At 40.5% G+C, this 17,645-nt stretch overlaps 1 protein-coding gene across 3 annotated transcripts in view; it reads left to right on the top strand.

Moving 5' to 3' along the window:
• The window catches only part of bcam (basal cell adhesion molecule (Lutheran blood group)), a 51,497-nt gene extending 38,175 nt beyond the window's left edge, over positions 1-13,322 (top strand). The window contains exons 7-17 of one of the 3 annotated variants that reach the window (XM_075465962.1): positions 146-267; positions 416-557; positions 1,099-1,214; positions 2,637-2,778; positions 4,257-4,381; positions 5,870-6,011; positions 6,834-6,854; positions 7,416-7,448; positions 10,294-10,435; positions 10,625-10,724; positions 11,292-13,322. In XM_075465962.1, the coding sequence (XP_075322077.1) occupies positions 146-267; positions 416-557; positions 1,099-1,214; positions 2,637-2,778; positions 4,257-4,381; positions 5,870-6,011; positions 6,834-6,854; positions 7,416-7,448; positions 10,294-10,435; positions 10,625-10,724; positions 11,292-11,294 (1,088 nt within the window). In that variant the 3' untranslated portion in view covers positions 11,295-13,322. The remainder of the gene's footprint in view (positions 1-145; positions 268-415; positions 558-1,098; positions 1,215-2,636; positions 2,779-4,256; positions 4,382-5,869; positions 6,012-6,833; positions 6,855-7,415; positions 7,449-10,293; positions 10,436-10,624; positions 10,725-11,291) is intronic. The other 2 variants (XM_075465963.1, XM_075465964.1) reach the window with 2 other exon arrangements.
• The last annotated feature ends 4,323 nt before the right edge of the window (positions 13,323-17,645 follow it).

Below are 17,645 nucleotides of genomic sequence, written 5' to 3'. Positions count from 1 at the left end.
CAGATAGAGAAGGATGCCGGTGCATAGAAAAGGGGGGTGCTGGGAAAGTATACCCTCTGGAATGCGTTGTTTATGACCTTTAACAATGTAAAAGTAACCGATGAAGGACTCTCCACCTGTTCTGTTCCTGTTCTTGTCCATCTAGATCCTTCAGAGAAAGCTACCTTTTTTCTACTCAACACCAATGCAGTCAAAGAGGGTGATAATGTGGACATGAAATGTGAGACTGATGGAAACCCTCAGCCTGAGTTTGACTTCTCTAAAGATGTACGTAAACATCTCATGCACATATGAACTTCTGAGTGAGAGCAGAGGCAACATTTCTTAGAATTTCTTTTTACTCAAAAAATGAAATGATCTTTTTCACCCTCTCCCTCAGTCTTTACCCATATTAACACTTTCTTTCCATAATCAGGGACAGAGCGTCCCTGGTCAGGGTGGTCTCCTGACACTGAAATCTGTCAAGCGTACAGATTCCGGTAATTATAAATGCACCGCCACAGACTTTGATAACCTCGAAGCTGACCTGACAGGAGTTATCAACCTTAGAGTCAACTGTGAGTGAGTCAAAGACACACACAAACATGTAAAACTGCAGAATTGAGTTAATGTTTGTGTAAAGAACAATTTACCTTCTGTTTGTGCACTTTTACCCTCGCATTGAGCTATTTTTTTAATCAGTAAATCTTTAAAATTAGAGAGGTTAGCATGGGGTAAGCTTTAATGGAATCCTTTCAGCCGGGCGATATCCACTTCAATTTTTCACAGTTCATCTGTTAATTTACTGCTATCCCAACCTTAATTTGATCTTATCGCACACATTGATCAGCTTTGAAAAAGACTTTTCAAATGTTTCAAATGTTTTCTTAACATTTTAAAATGAGTTTAACTCCAGAGTAACTGTATAAGCTTTGCACTTGCAAAAGAGAAAAATATTACATTTTTGTTCAGTACTGCCATTTTGAGAGTCTTATTATATGGCTTATTATATGGCTTTTGGATTTGAAGCGGCACCTCTTTAGCTCCTTTTGGAAAGCCTTATGTTTTCAAGTGTCTCCTGCTCCTTCTCTAAGCTGCTGTCTGTTTTCTGTTGGTCAGACATTGACCCCGTGAGCGTGACCCCAGATCAGCCTCAAGTTGTCAAGCTTGGAGACAAGGTGGAGTGGCGGTGCAAGACCAAGGCATCTGACGTGCATACAGTTCAGTGGAAAAAGGTTTGTTTCAGAAATGTTTAACCTTTCTTCCTCTTACGTCTTTCCAACTTTATTTACTTTCATGTTAAAGAATATCAAATGATGCTCCTTTATAAAATGTTTTTTTCTCTCAGACAATTTTTCCTGCTGAACTTCATTGTAAGGAGACATATTGTGCCCCTTTTGCGTAAATTTACTTGGTCTCTCAAGGTCTTAAAGTGTTTTAGACATGTTATAATCAAAATACCACGGGGATAAATTACCACATGAGCATTCTCAATTTTGTCTGAGCAGCTCTGTTCAGAACAGTCATTTTTAGTTGGTGGATTGTACCACTCCTCTCCACTGGATTCTCTCTCAGGGTACACCTTTTTTGATATGGGTGATGCACCTTTTCTAAGTTCGCATAGAAATGTCATTTTGGGGACACAAATTACACTCAGCCACCATCAAAACATGTCATAGCCTGGCCTGGGAGCTCACTCTGGCACAGGCTATGTGCCAGAGTGAGCTGGCAAGATGGGAAGCTGGAGGAAGATTTTAACGGTGCACTGAATATTGTATTTTTAGACCCAGGTGGCCCCCAAACAAAGGGCCAGGGTTCTGTTATGTTGGAGTTTTCGGGATGGTAGTCGCTACCAATAAAAAAGTGATTGTAGATCAATTAGCTTGGAGATAATAGTGTATGATGAAGATTTTAGCCAGCAATGAAAGCCTGATATAGACTTAAGACATCATCATTAAGCTACGCTAATGCACCTCATCTTTCCACAGAGCATTCCTACATATAATAATGGTTGCTGTATCACTAACTTATCAGTGCTGCAAATTGAAAATGTACTGGCCAGATGTTAAACAGAAATATATTTTTACCAGAGGCTCTGTATTTGAACATTTTTGCTTGGTCAACTTGTTTTTTACTGTCTATATTCTGCAATTGATTTCCATGGAAAACAACACCAAAACATTATTTGCTTTCTGTTACAGGCTATTTAAAGCATCCCAGTGCATTCTTATAATGTAAAGCCACATACTTTTGATATACATTGTATTCATCCCTGCTTCTGCACTTGCTATGTGCAGAGTGTTCCTGCAGCATCAGGACTGTTTTTGTAGCCTGTGTATCTCTTTGTTGTGTCTCCTGGGTGTGATAGAAACTGGCTAGAGACAGTGTTGTTCTTAAGAAGGATTCCTGTGAGAAGAAATAGTGAAGTATTGCAAGAGACAGGTTTATCATGGAGGATGATCTGTTATCACGGTGCTGTCAAACAGTGTGTGTGAAGAATCCTCCTCTGCTTTCCCAGCACACCAGAGTGCCTTGAGTCTTGATATTCACAGTGCTGTTCAACTCTCACTTTCAAATATAGAGAATAAAAAGAAAGACTCAGGCAAGGATGATGTGAGTCAAACTGGCTTTATTTCAGTGTGTCTGTGTTCTTCCAGGGCTCTGAAGTGCTCTCTCAAGACGGCAATCTATCAATACAAGAGGTTACCTATGACAAAGCAGGAGAGTACGTGTGTGTTGGAGCTGTTCCGTCTGTGCCAGGCCTGACAGCCCAGGCCAGTGTCAACCTCACGGTCAAAGGTAACATACTCACTAGATTTATATTCACAGAGTCACATTCACAGATCTGCACAGCCCACTCATAGAAAATAACTTTCAGTCACATTAGCGGCTAATGCAGCCTTATTTTAAAAAATATTGATATAATGCAGTGATGCAAATTGCTTAGTCTTCTATGTACCTGAAATTTTATAAAGAGAACTTATGAAAAACACTTTTTTTGTCATTTTTTCATTTAATGCCAGAAACAGATCGAACACCTTACAGCTAATTAGGGTAGCGGATCAGTAACAAGGCGGCAAATTTATCAATAATGTCAATGTAGAATCAATAATTATACCCACCAATAACGTGGATTCTGCCATGTTTCTGGACTGTTGGAGGAAGCCTACGCAGACACAGAGGGAACATACAAACTCCTCACAGAAAGACCCCAGCTGAATTTTGAACCAGGAACCTTGGTTGTGTGGTGTATGAGGCCATCAAAAGATTTAGAGAAACTTAAGAAATCTTTGTACACAACAGACCAATCCTGGCTGGAGACCCAATTCCTAGTTGCTGTGATTTTTTTATTTTTTTGGCCCTAAAGCAGATCTGCTTTAAAAAGCATTTGCTCAGGAACCCTTATGAAACTCATTCAACCACAGCTGCATCCACAAACGCACCATTCTTTTGTAGGCCCAAGCCTATTAGAGAGCGCTTTAGATAAAGTGTGAAACCACCAATTGGTCTGAGCAATCAAAATTTAGAGATAAAAGGTTTTTTTTTATTTCAGCAAGACAATTCCCAACCACATTCCGCCATGTATTATAATAGCATGAAATCCTGTTAAGCAGCTGAAATCCGGGGAAAACATTTGACCTTCGAAACCACAGCTGCTGGTCTCCAAATGCTCAGTGTGTTGTTAAAAGAAGAGGTGATTCAACACAATGGTAAACATGCCCCTGTCCTAACCTTCTGGAAACATGTTAGTGGCCTCACATTTAAAATGTGCAAATATTTGCCCAAAGTTTAAGTTCACATCTGGTTAAATGTTTTATAAATCATGCCTTTTACCTTTAGTCAGATTTTACCCAACTTTTTCTATGGATAAGGATGATATATATATATATTTTTTTTTTACACACAAACATGTCTCGACAACATCTGAAAATGCATACTGTACTAATTGTTATATCTGTTGAACATACAGTTTCATCCCTAATAAGTCCCTTTTAGGTATGAGAGGCCTCTGCTTCAAAGCAGAGAAGTTTGTCTTTTCTAAATTAGCCATTGTACACTACCATACACACCCACACAGATCATAATAACAATGATGGGTGTTAGAGTGTGTGGGCTATTGTTTTAGTCAGAGGAGGGAAGTTGTGCATTTTGTGGAGACAGAATAATGCTTCCTTCCCGTGTGATTAATTCCAATATGAGATGGAACGGTGGACATGTGTTTGTTTTCACTGCCAAGTTTCACTGCATTGTTCTCTTTGTTTACCCAACACTTTCAGGAAAACCAATGATCGAGGATCCTGCTCCTGGAGAGGTGGGGAAGGAAGGAGACACAGTAACTCTGAAGTGCTCGGCTTATGGTTCCCCTGCTCCTCAGTTCACCTGGAAGCCCTCAGGAAAAGAGGTACAGTATACACCTGGAAACGCATCCAAGAAAAGCAGACTTGTTTTCTTCACAATCTATTGAAATGTTTAAGTAAACTAAAATCACTGCTTCTTTCTTAAAGCGGCACAATGCAACTTTTTCATGGTCATAAAATTGCTTGGCAATCATCAGATTGCTTGGCTGACCCGTTCTGATGAAAACGGTGACATTTTCATCTCCATCTGGTGGCCCTAGACCGAAACAGCGCTTGCAACTTTGCCTGTGGCGCCACGTGCTTTGTTTACCTCTGGAAGTCTCGCGACACACGAGAGCCGAGAACTACTGCTTCACGGCAGGTCGTAAAGGGCTCTGATAACTCTCTGGCCAGGTAGCCTGATAAGACACACCCCCTCTCCATTAGCTGTCGACGGCTCTCCAAGGCTGTGTTCGAAACTGCCTACTTCTCCTACTATTCCTACTAGTCATACTTTTTTAAGTTCCCGGATGTACACTAGATGCATACTAGATTCGCCGAAATGTTGAGTGTTCATCATGAGGTTACTTGTCACACTCAAACTACCCAAGATGCAACGGTCAAATTCCGTTAACGGGACGAGAGCAGTCAAAACGGCATAACCGGAAGTGCGTTGCTCATTGCGGCTAGCTTTACTAGCGGCGAATTCGTGGGAACAAAATTGTAAATAGCCGGTATTTTGTCAGATTTTCAACACCTTGGGGGTCTAAATGACTACTTTCTCGCCTGAAAATGTGTCAAATGTTGCTAAAGTTATATATTTACAGAGTTTATAGCTTAAGCGAAATCAGCTTTTCAGGCCGGCTGATGTCGGCTCGGGCAGGAGTGAAGTGCACTGTGTGTAAACGCTCTGGATACTGTCAGATAGATGAGTATGCCGTTTTCAAGTATGTAGTATGTAGTAGGCGGTTTCGAACACAGCCCAACTCTCTGCCAGTGTCTTGAAAAATAAACCGTAAATTGCCTGGTGGGTTTTCTGGTGGGTTTACGACAGTCTGGCTAGACTGTCGCCTTATTTTCTACGGAGCTCCCCCTACAGCTTTGGGGTGTGTATTGCATGGTAAACAAACCCCGTATTACTGAAAGTTGCATAGCGCCGCTTTAATCCATGATTTCATTTGGATCATTATGTGAAGTTTGAAGCATGGTTCTTTTAACCTCCTCACATTTTCTGCTCTGAAACTTCAAAAGCGAGAGAAAATCCCTAATGAAGCAACTTTAAAGAAATGTACTATTATTTCATTATTAAAATGCCAGATGGGGTGATAAAATGAGTTCAAACTTTCCCAAAAAATTCTGAAAAACTGGATAATGTCAGAAGCAAATAATGATGTGTGTAAGATCAAAGATGAGAGATGATTTAACTTGTACAACTAACTGTTTTAAAAAAGAAAAAATAGATGCTGAATATTCATAGGCTGGGTAACAGTAACATCTATGAGAACCCATGTCAACTTCACAACTCCCATGTCTTCATTCTTTGCCCCTAACAGTCCGTATCACTGGATGGTTACAAGATGGTGAGCACTGTGACCCTACCAGCTACGGCCGATATCATGAAGAACGGGGTAACCTGTGAGGTCTCCAACGAGCATGGAACAGATAGCAAGGTCTTCCCGGTATCTCTCAAGCGAGGTCAGTGAGAAGATGGGAGCAACAAGACTACTTTGTCTCCCTCTTTTTTCATCTCAAAGTTTTTAGAATCTGCCTTGGAGTCTGAGTCAGTTCAAGAAGATATATGGGAAACTAATTTAACTAAATTTTGCGTAGTCTTTTTGGAAAAAATGGGACAGTTGCAATAAAATAAAAATTTAAAGTAGCTGCACAACCTTTTCATATAAGTGCCCTTGGATGTTAACCCGTAAATCCAAGCAGAGTGCACCAAACTAATTAGTTATTGTACTGTGGGGAGTTAGTTGTTACAAATATGTGCGCGCAGCAGCATGGATGTGTTGAGAGGAAAAATAATGCCATCCAGATGAATGGCACCCCATTTATTCCTATGAAAGCTGCTCGCTGGGTGCACACATTCAGGTTCACAGCACTTTTGCATGTGTTGGCTCAAAGATTGTACATACCGGACTCCTCGTGTCTCAGAGCAGTTCCAAACTGACTGTCTTCTCATTGACTACCCCTACACATGAATTCAATGAAATTATACTTCTTATAATACTATTTTCCAGTGATTGTCCCTGTGACTAGTGCTTTTATTTGGGTAATTGTGCATCGCTTGTACACAGAAGTTGACCTGTGCTGCCACTTTGCCAGAATTGCTTCACAGGCCACCTTTATCTCTGAAGGCTTGTAGGTGTTACTTTTGTGTAGCTTTTCCAGCTAGTTAGTTCAAACAAGCTAGTAGAACAGATTTACTAACAGCTGGTGCCACCCAATCCTAGTTGGCTCTTTTGCTGCACCATAACCGCAAACATTTCTTCTGTTTCTTCTCCTCTCTTGCAGCAATTCACAACTCAGCTGAAGGTAGAGCCTTCTCCCTCCTCCTTCTCCTCTCCTCCCTTCTTCTCTCAGGACTCTTTGTTGTACAGACCCTGTAATTTAGAAATCTTCCCTCCATCCATCTCCTCTAGCCCAAACCCTTCCATCTCTCTCTCTCACACACACACACACACACACACACACACCTTCCTCTGCTGTACTGTAATCTTGTATATTGCCCTATTGCTACCGAACACTGTGGATATTGTATATGGTTATTCTTCTTCTCTTGTCACCTTTGTATGATGTCTGTCCTATATTTTGTGGATGCTACTACATGTTTTTGTGGCCCCTTGGGGACAATAAAGAACTCTATTCTGTTCTATTTCTTCCATTCCTCTCCTTGTTTCTTTACTGTGTGTTTTTGGTCCCACCTTCTTTCCAACTGCCTTCTGGTTTTCTTCTTTTTCCTTTAGTCGTTGTCACTTTCCGGGTGCTGTATGTAGATGGTGAAACTGGCTTTTTTGTGTGTATGCTCTCAGCGCTGTGTGTTTTGGTTGTTGCTTTGCTCTGCTATGGGACTGAGAAACTCTTTTTCTTTCAAAGTGCTGCTCTCTGGAAACCCTGTGCTAAAGTCAGGTCTGTATGGCTAACCCTTTTAACATGTGTATAGTGTTCGTCTAGAGCTGTGAGTTACTGTTCGTGAATTGATGTCCGTGTGCACACACAGGGTTATGTATTTGTGTTCACAAGAGTTAATGTTTTCCTGTATGTATCTGTTGCCTACTTGTATAACTGTAGTTGAGAGGACAGAGTTTAGGAAAAAAGGAAAAAGGACAGAAAACTTCAAAAAGGAAAAAGTCATACAACTTAACATGATGATTATTTGCCTTTTGATGATTATTACCATATTTACACGAGTAAAACAGTCACCATTCAACAACCTTAAACAGATAGGAAAGGATATTTACAGCTGCTTCCATCTACTGTTTTTTTGTATCACACAGGCACTGGATGCTTGGCACACTAAAATAAGTTGCTATTGCAATACAACATGATGCTTTGAGGAAACTGGGACTCCATAAAGAGTGCCATGTCATACATCATTATGTACTGTCCAATTTTGTGCAAGTCACAAATCCCGCTCATGCACCATGTCTCCCTCCTTTATTTAGGAACATTTTAGGAACATTATCAGAAAAGTGACCAATCCATGAATGACTGATGAAGCTTTTAATGTTACATATATCATATCTAAATGTCTATAGAGAGGCTGGAAAAAAAGATTGTTTGTGTGTCTTTGTTTTAAGACAAAGATTAATTTTTTTTTAAATTCTAAATGATCATTAGATGATTTATCAAATCATTATTTTAGTTTTATTGGACAAATTTCTTGTCAAATTCATAGAAGAAAGTCTCCAAATAATTGTAGTTGGCAAAATCAGGTTAAAACAATTAAAAATATTTTAGGATAAAGTATTGATTTTGTTTTTAATCTATGTTGTATCTCTTTGACCCCTTGCTCAATGTCCTCAAGAGGTTTTGCCTTTTGTCAGGATGTCATCGTAAATTAGAATTTTTACTTATTCACATGTCTAGTCAAGGAAATAGATAAATATAAACACTGAAATTGAATTGAAAAAGTTTGCTGTGTTCGACATGGAATTGATAGAACTGATGGATCAATACTGATTCAACCATCATCTAAAAAGGTCGGTGCGCAGCATGAGACAATGCTGATGAACTCCCGTTGATCCAATCACTGAATTTAACCATAAAACAACCTTGCTGTGCATTTCTGTAGTTTCATTTTCAGCATTTAATTGATTGATCCACCATGAAATTTTAACCTCAACCTCAATCCTTTTAACCACAAGTGAGGACTGAATACCACTTTTTGCTATCACATTTTTTTTGTTTTGATGATCACTGGGATTATGAACATCAAGACAGGAATGCGGCACCAAATTAAATATGTCCTGTAGTAGATCCCCTTGCCCTCATAATATGCTTAAGATAGTGCAATTAGGTGGGGCGTTTGTGCATCTCAGGATGTCCGACTGGTATTTTGTTTCAAAGGCAACGTCTTGAAAAGATTTGAGGAACCCTTTCAGGTGTCTTTGTGAAAGGAAATAGTTGCAAAGAAAGGCAATTTAGCATTCCTTACTTAGTCCTTTACTTTAATAAAACACCACAAAACATGACGAGAATCTCATATTACAAGTAGTATGTTTAGAGCTTTACTCAGCTCAGTTTAAAGCTGCGGTCGGCAACTTTTTTTTAGTCATATTAGCTTGAACTGTCATGGGATTCTGGAAGTAGAATATTAAATAGGCTGTTTAGGAAAAATAACGAATTCTGTAGCTCCCTCTGAAGCCTGTAATCATGCTTGCAAAAATCGAGCGCTCCCGGCTGTTTTTAACCAATCACGTTAGGGTGGAGGAATCCTACCTGTCAATCACAGCTTGTGCACACGCTGCTGAGCGTGAGTCTGCCCGCAGCTTGTGTGCGCTCACACTGGTGTGAACTCACGTGCACAACCTCGTCCACAGAGGGGGAGGGGTTTGGGGGGCGATTCGGAGCTTGTCAGAGGTTGGGGGAGGGACCTGAAAGTTGTATCAGTTCGAATTTTCCGACTTTAGACCCGGAATTTTGAAAACCTGCCAACGGCAGCTTTAACCTGATGGTGATGTCGGTTTAACCACCACGACACAAAAGTGCGGCTTCAAATATTTTCCTGGAGTCTTGTTATTACTGTGAGGTTGCTAGGATACCAGGGAAGTTGCCAAGAAGTCAGAGCTCCCAGCCAAGAAACAGTCCATCATCCAACATCCTTGAAAATCAAAAAACAAATGAAAGAAAATATACTCATTTAGTCAGAAAAAATATAATTGCCTTAAAAATTGCTATTATTTCTTTGCAATATTCATTTTTATGTCGCTCAGTGTTTATAGTATCATGTCCTCACAGTTACAGTAATACAAGTGTAGGTTGATGGGTGAGTATGCTCAGTGTTGTTTTCTGGATCTGGTCAGCTGTCTAGTATTACCTGTGAGGCTACAGGCCCTGTTACTGGGTCCCATCACATTTCAGTCATCGCATTCAGAAGTTAGACTAACCCCACATCCCAATCCCCACCCCTTATCCTCTCCACCCACCCGCCCATCAATCCATTAATTCTTTTCACCTGGACCCTATCCATCCCCCTCTTTTCCCTTTCAATCCACTCCAAATGAAATCATGTTCCTCCCTCCTCCTCCTCTTTTTCCAACCCCACAAATCAAACGCCCCTCACGGTGCCTCTCTCCCCTTGCGAATCAAAAACTCCCCGTTCCGTCCTCCCACCTCCTCCACTGTGATCAATCCTCCACACCTCCCTCCCACCTTCAAATCCCTCCTTCCTCTCTATCCAACCAACCCTACATCCCACCATCCGTCCCCTCCATCCTTCCCTCCATGTGTCCCCTCCATTGTGGTGCTGTAGCTGACAAGCAGCAGGGAGGCTCCAGTGGGGTGGTGATTGCTGTGGTGGTGTGTGTTCTGCTGCTCCTACTGCTGGTCGCCCTCATCTACTTCCTGAACAAGAAGAGCAAGCTGCCCTGCAGCAAGAAGGACAAGAAGGAAGTGTGAGTAGAAGGGATGGGAGGACCGTTGGGTTAAACGATGATAGTTGTTATCTCATGTGTAAACAAGGTTAACTGTCGTGGTACTCTTTGTGAACGAGATGAAAAAATCAATTCTTCCTGACTAGATTTAGCACAGGCTCGATGAAGAGCCGTTCCAATGAAACACTTTCAATCTGCTTCTATGTTCAGAGCCACCAGAGAGGTGAACAACGAGATTGTGGTGGAGATGAAGACGGATAAGGCCAATGAAGAGGCTGGTCTCCTGAACAAAAAAGCATCCATGGAACAGGTTAGACCACCGAAAACTAACTTCATTCCCAGACTCTGGGAGGCCTCACTGGCTTCTTCATTCATAGATGTGTTTTCTAAACTCATAGTAATATACAGGGACAAGTCCAGGGGAGTTAACAGTTTCATGTGAACATGAACAGCACAGTCACCAGAAATATCATCAGCCATCTCAGTGTCACCAATTTTCTAAACATGTTGTTGTTCAAAGAAAACAGGCTGTACAAAGTGGTATCTCCAGCGGAAATGATGGAGCCTGACAGCTAAAAATAGCTAAAAATGTCACCACACATGTAAAACTTTTCATCGGATAATTACATGTATATTCAATTTCACTTTAGTAGAGCTAGCAGGACAATAACCTGCCAATCCATGAATAGATGTGTCCAAACTATTGACTCAAAACTGATAGTATTCCTGACATATATGACATAACAAGTTAATTCAGTTTTTTTTTTTTATGTTTGATAAAACATGAATGAATATATGGAGAAAATATTTCTGAAATGTTAAAAACAACGCAGTTTGATTTGAGGCTCGTTTTAAAAATGTGTTGTTTTTCTTTCAGTGATGAAACCAGATGATGGAAATAACTCAGAGGGATGAAGGGAAGAGGATGACAGTTTTAAACACAAGAGGGCTGTTTGTTTTTGTTTTTCGTTTTTCCCCCCAGACCGAGGGGACACCAAGAGGTGGTGCAGGGAGATGGGTTTTATTTTGATGGCTTTAAGGTACGCACACTGCTCAGCTTTGGTTATGCTTGTTTTATTACCTGGATTAGATCAGTTGGGTGGAGCTGCTCTCCTTTTTTATAAATAAAATCCCTCAAAGAACTCCATCCAATTTGTCCTATAACAGGTTTTAAAACGACTTGTGCTGGGAGACATGAACACGTTTTTTTAAGAATTTTTTTCCTTACCAATCACATTTTTCCGTAGACTCCTCTGCAGATGAAGCATGACTGACAAAAATGTAAAAGCAGTGGCTGAATCTTTCCAATCTACCACGAGTGCTAGACAGAATGTTGCTACGCCATTGTTTTCTTTTCTTTTCTATCTGTGGCGTGTCTGCATTCAGGTGTTACACTGAACATCTCTGTTTTGGAGTTTACACTAAAATTATTTCCTCTCTTTTGGTAATAACGGGGACAACTTTAACAGCCTGTTATTCAGTTTGATTTGCCTCAGTAGATGATTTGTGCTCACAGCATTTAATCCCTCAAGCACACTGTTAGGCTGTAAAAAAAAATTTGCCCAAAGAAGCGGCGTCTTTGCTTTAATGTGATTTGTTTGATTTCTTTTTTTTTTGCCACATGTGAATGTTTATATATTTTTCAATATCCCTAATTAGCTTTGAATAGAGACAAGCAAGGTATTTAATAAGTCCTCTTTTCTAGAATTGCTTGCTTTTTTAAACACCAAACACTCAAGTCTTCATGGTTGTACAAATGTATTCTCGACATTTCCAGATCACATGTACATTATGTAAGTTTGCTTGTTTTTCTGTGCTCTCTGTATTTTCTCTGTGAATTCAAACATTAGTTTCCCTGTAAGTCGAGCAGGAAGAGCTGTGTGTGATGCTGAGTCCGAGGTGACTGTGGTTAGTAAGCTGCTGGCCGTAATTACAACTATTTCTTACAGAGTCTGTAAGTCAGAGTCTGGGAAGCAACCTGGAGTAAGGCTGAAAAGTGAGAAACCACTCTCACAGCCCCATTACCTCCAGCTTTCACTGTGAAATTGGTGGTATTAGGCGACAGGGCCGAGAATCTAAAACTGTAGCCTGCTGTGTTGTTGTTTTCCTATTACAACAAAATGGGACTTTCAGGGGCTGCGGTGTGGTAGTCACAGATAGTCGTGTTAGGAGTGATCTCTGGCACAGGTTCGCTCCGGTTTGAAACATACAGGGAAATGAAGCTGTGGGAGGGATTGGGGATTTTGCTGGAGTATGTGGGGTACCTTTTTCTTTTTACCAAATGAAAGTTTTTGAGTGTCACAACAGCATTGCTTCTGTGTTAAGGTACATCTTCCTGGTATTTTTGTTTTTCCCCTACGCTTTCTGCCAAAAAAGGTCTGATAGCGGGCTGACGTGCCCTTTTACTTTGTTGTACACTGGAAAAAATGGCCTTGATGTTTTTCTTTTAAAAAAAAAAGTTCACCTCAAACCACTATCTGTGTCCACAAGGCTTATTTTATTCTTCAGTGTCTGTCTGCTGATCTTGCCATAAACTTGCTAACTGTTAGCAGGCCTGTGACGGCAGGTGAAGATAGATAAGTAAACTTGGAGAACTGTGTTGTGACATGTTTTATATAAAAATGTTGTGTTATAAAATTTGTTTTGAGCAAGGGGATTCTTCATTTTGGAACTACTGAGTTTTCTTTTTCCCATGTTTTCAACTCGCTGAGAGAAGAAAGAATTCTTTATTATTTTAGATTCTTTTTTTAATGAGACATTCTCAGTTTATTTCTCTCTCTTTAATGTATACTGTATATTTTGTGCTACACTGTTTGTGACCTCTGTGGTGTGTTGATGTATCTTTTTACTTTGTTCCAGCTGTGTAGAATTTATAATGAAAAAACTTAAGAAAACCAATCACACCCCATTGCTCTCTGTGTTTTTATTCCTGCCTGCGCAGCAGTCCATTTTCAAAAGCTCTCTCTTTAGATTTCCAGTCATTGCTGGTTTTTTTGCTTTATCACGACAGGAAATTTGCTTTCAAAGTCACTACACATGCACCAACAACGTCACCACTGATTATCATCTCCTTTACATCTTCATGTCAGAAATCATATTGCTCTCGATGTGATTTATCTGTGTTCCTTTTGTTCTACTTCCTAGTGGATTATAATCTAAATTGATTCCCATCTTGCACTAAATTTTAATATCTTTGATTTAACCATATTATGTCATTTTTTCCCCCCACATTGATAGATCCCATGATTTGTTCCGACAGGGCAGACAAAGGGATGTCCACGTTTTGCATCAGTGACGTCTCCATGTATTTTCTAAGTGCTGACTTAACGATGCAGGGTTCTTTTATCCTGCTTTTACGTATGGAAATTAGTTCCATCAATCATTAGGAAATAGCAGTGCTGCTTTGTGCATAGATCTGTAACAATCTGTAACAGTTTGGGAATAATTCTTATCAATAGCAACTGTAATCGTAAACTAATTATACCGTCAAAACAAGCTGTGAGTCAAAAGACAAGACAAAATCTCTCACTTGTCCGATCATTCTCCACTTCCTATGTCTCATAAAAGCACCCTTTTTGTGTGACATTATGCTCCTACACGGGTCTGTCAAAACCACTGCACTGCTGGTTTTCCATTAGGAAATTGAAAGTCTCCCATCACTGTGACCCGGTGAAATCGATCTGCAAATGCAAAGCATCAAAGATGGAAGCAAGCTGCATAGGAGTAAGGGTGGACAGAGGGATTATGCTGAACATGTAAATTACAGTTCAGGCTACATGCAAGCATCTTTAGTGGGCCTTTACACTTGAATACCTGCCATAAAACATGCACGTTTTTGGGGTCTCAGTTGAGGGAAGATATGAACTGGTCTCTATTAAGTAGAATTTGGAATGGTGTGTGTTTTCGTCCAAAAGTAGATTGTTGTGTTATTTTCTCTTTTAAAAGTTACAAAACTTCGCCTCAGGGGGTAATCTTAGTGATATTGATGAATAAATGCATGAAATGCAACCATAAACAGAGTAAAACCAGATTTTAAGTGCGTGATATATATCAGGAATATGTGGAGTTGGTGTGTTTGTGTCTCAGTACGAGAGAGATCTCCTCATGCTTTGTTTTACAAAGAATGAGAGGATCAGTGCTTTCAGTCTTGCTAACAATGAGAGGGATTACTGTCATTCTCCCTAAAGTCCTTTCCTTCTTCCATCCTCCTTCTCTCTCCCCGCTGGGAGTCTTCTTGCTCCCTTCGCTGGGTTTAGTTACAGTAGGTTTAAACTGATTTAGCCATTTTGTGTCGGCCTATTGAGGGATGACAGCCACTGTGTGTCCCTTTTGCCTCCTCAGTCCACATCTGATGGTTACTCAGGAGCACTCGGCTTGGCCAGACTCAGCTCAATATACACACAGAAGTTGGCCCACCACTCTATATTCAGTACTGATGAGATGGAGCCAGGTTGGACAAGGCCTTACTGACAATATGTGCTCTGTCATCCTGCATAATGAGCAGCACACATGGCATCAACAGGTATGTATAGATCCATGGGGGACTGGCTGCATCAGGGGAAGTATACAAGTAATACAGATGCTGTGAAAAGCAGCTATCCAAAGAGATTTGGGGGAGTGACTGTGGAGGGAGGTGTTGCTGCCAGGGTGAAAGAAAATGAAAGTAGGGATTGGAGATGAAGTACAAAACAGGATGCTTTGCTAAGATGTCATTAATCTGCATTACACAAATACAGACTGGGGAATTTGGAAGGGAGGGGAAGAGTGAAGGTGTGAGAGAGTTCAGAGATAAAGTGTGAAGCGATAAGTGTGATGAATGTGTTTATCTGCCGCAGTCCTCAGGTTTAATATCCTGTGTGGTCTGACTGTGTTTACTGTTTTGATGCGATTATGAAACAGAGAATAAGTACTTGTGTATCCTGTGTGTGTGTGTGTGTGTGTGCGCATCTATCTGTGTGAGCCTGCATTTATTTGCCGCATTTCTATTATCTATTTCACAGCAAGGTATATTTGTCTCATTGATGGTATCAGTGAGCTTGCTATTAAGCCGAGCAGCGGCTGATCTCCCACTGCCAAAAACCTCAGCAAGTGTGTGAGTGTGTGTCACTCAGGAGTGCCAGGCCATCTGTGGGATGCTGGTTTATTAAGGCATAGCTGGACATGTTTGTATCTAATCGGTTCTGTTATTTTTGTGTTGTTTCTGAGAGACAAATGCAGCTGAAAGTGAATTTCCAGCATAGTTTAGAAGAAAAAGAACAATAAATATGCAAAATTGATGTGCCTAAGCAGAAATTTAATGGGAGATTAGGGGGAGTGTTTATGTGTGACACTCCCTTTGAGTTCAGCTGAGTTACTGGAATGTTGTTGTGTGCTACTCCATTCGCAAGGTTTAAGATGACAATACATCTTCCATAACAGGCTGAGGTCAACTTTAAGACTTGGTTCATGTATTGGGTGGAACTATATTCCACCAGAGTTATTCAAGAACTTGCTCCAAAAAAAAGTCTCATCAACAGGCATCACCCACTCCAAATCAGGAAAAAAAGACGCACACAACTCCCTCGTGTGAAAGACCTCAGTGGAATTTTCAAAATTTTTTCTTCTTTATTTTTTTAGGTGAGCCTGTGTGAAGTACGTATCTGTCAGTGTCTCAGCTGCAGTAGACAGTTGTTAAAGCTCTCTCAGTTTTGAGATTCAAAACGGTTTCTTGAAGGAGCGAAGGAATTTGAAATCACATCACAATCACAAAGTGCTCAGCAGCTTTTGGGGGAGCAAAAGGTTTAAACTTCCTCCTTCTTTCTCTCAATTTTGTTCATATTCTGTATCCTTAACATCTCCTCTTCAGCTCATCTGAGTTTAGGGTCCAGGCCAAAGGGGTTGTGACCACAGAACCATACAAGTACAGGTGACCGTACAAGTGCCTAAACTTACATTTTGTGTTGAACTGTTATCTGTTATGAAAGTTGTAAAGGATAGAACAAAAAAAGTAGTCACCCTACAAATATTTTTAAAAATTGTGACATTTTTAACGTGCCACTTGGAAATAAGATCAATTCTTACTCACTTAGCTACTCACGGTAGTAACATTTTGAACTGAGGCACTCAGAACTCCATATATGGTGTTGTGCATTTCAGAATCTAATAAAACGGGCTATCCTCCAAACATGAGAATCAGAGTATAAATCACTTCAGCCGTAGTGTAAATCTGTTAATGCACTGCAGCAAGGATTAATTTACCAGAAAGCTGATGGTATGTTATAAGACACTTAGAATGCTCACATAGTCACACACCATGCTGGATTTAAAGCACTGCCAAAAGCAAAAATAAGTCCCCTGAGGCCCAGTAAAGAGAAAGCGAGAGCAAGGATCAGAGAAAAAGTTGCTGTTAAAAAAGGAGAAAAGAGGGAGAAAGGCCCAGAGGAATGAGGAGCAGCTGTTCAGAGCTACTCCTCTGAGAACTTCTGTACATGTTTTAGGCTCCTCCCATTGGCTAACATTACAGTGCAGCAGCTGTCTGAATAAAACACACTCACACACTTGTGTCTTTGGTCATCATCTACACATTATCAACACATCACCACACATAAAATCCAAAGTAACACGTTACTCCCATCTTAAGTGTCGTGCTAAATCAAGATTGGTTTGAATTGGCACACATGCCTAGAAGCATGTTGAGCGCTGCAGGATAATGAGAGGGTATGCACTTGACCTTTTTGCCCAACTCTCTCTGCAAAAGAAATACGTCTTAAAACATTCACACGTGCCTGAGGCCAGACACACACACAGGTGCCAGGAAAACAGAGGCAGCATTTACATCATGCAGCAGAATGCCTGTTAGTGTCACTCCTACACTCCGCTATGTCCCTTCTTTTCCCTTGCGTGTTGTAACTGTAATAGCACCGACAGTGAGAGCAACTTAGGGCATCCCATGAGTACATCTGATAATTACTATCATATGCTCCACTGACTTACTAATGGAGCTTTCCCATTGTATCCCAGCCTGTCCTCTTTTTCTTTCATTCAGGTGTTCACTCTCATCTCCTGCTTGCAGAATAAACAGGATCTGGAGTGTGTTTCACTTGTTTTATTAAACGAAGGACAAGCATGTGTGGAGAGACCTGTTTTTCTCATTTTCAATTTCCCCTTTTCACCTCAGCTTCTATTATATACCATTCACCCGCTGCTGTGACCTACTTCCTTTACCTTGAGGTAAAAAAGGATATATAAAAAA

This window comes from Odontesthes bonariensis, chromosome 5 (genome assembly GCF_027942865.1).
Source record: "Odontesthes bonariensis isolate fOdoBon6 chromosome 5, fOdoBon6.hap1, whole genome shotgun sequence".
Lineage (NCBI taxonomy): Eukaryota > Metazoa > Chordata > Actinopteri > Atheriniformes > Atherinopsidae > Odontesthes > Odontesthes bonariensis.
Note: the sequence above shows the minus strand (reverse complement) of the source record. Positions and strands in the feature narration are given on the sequence as shown.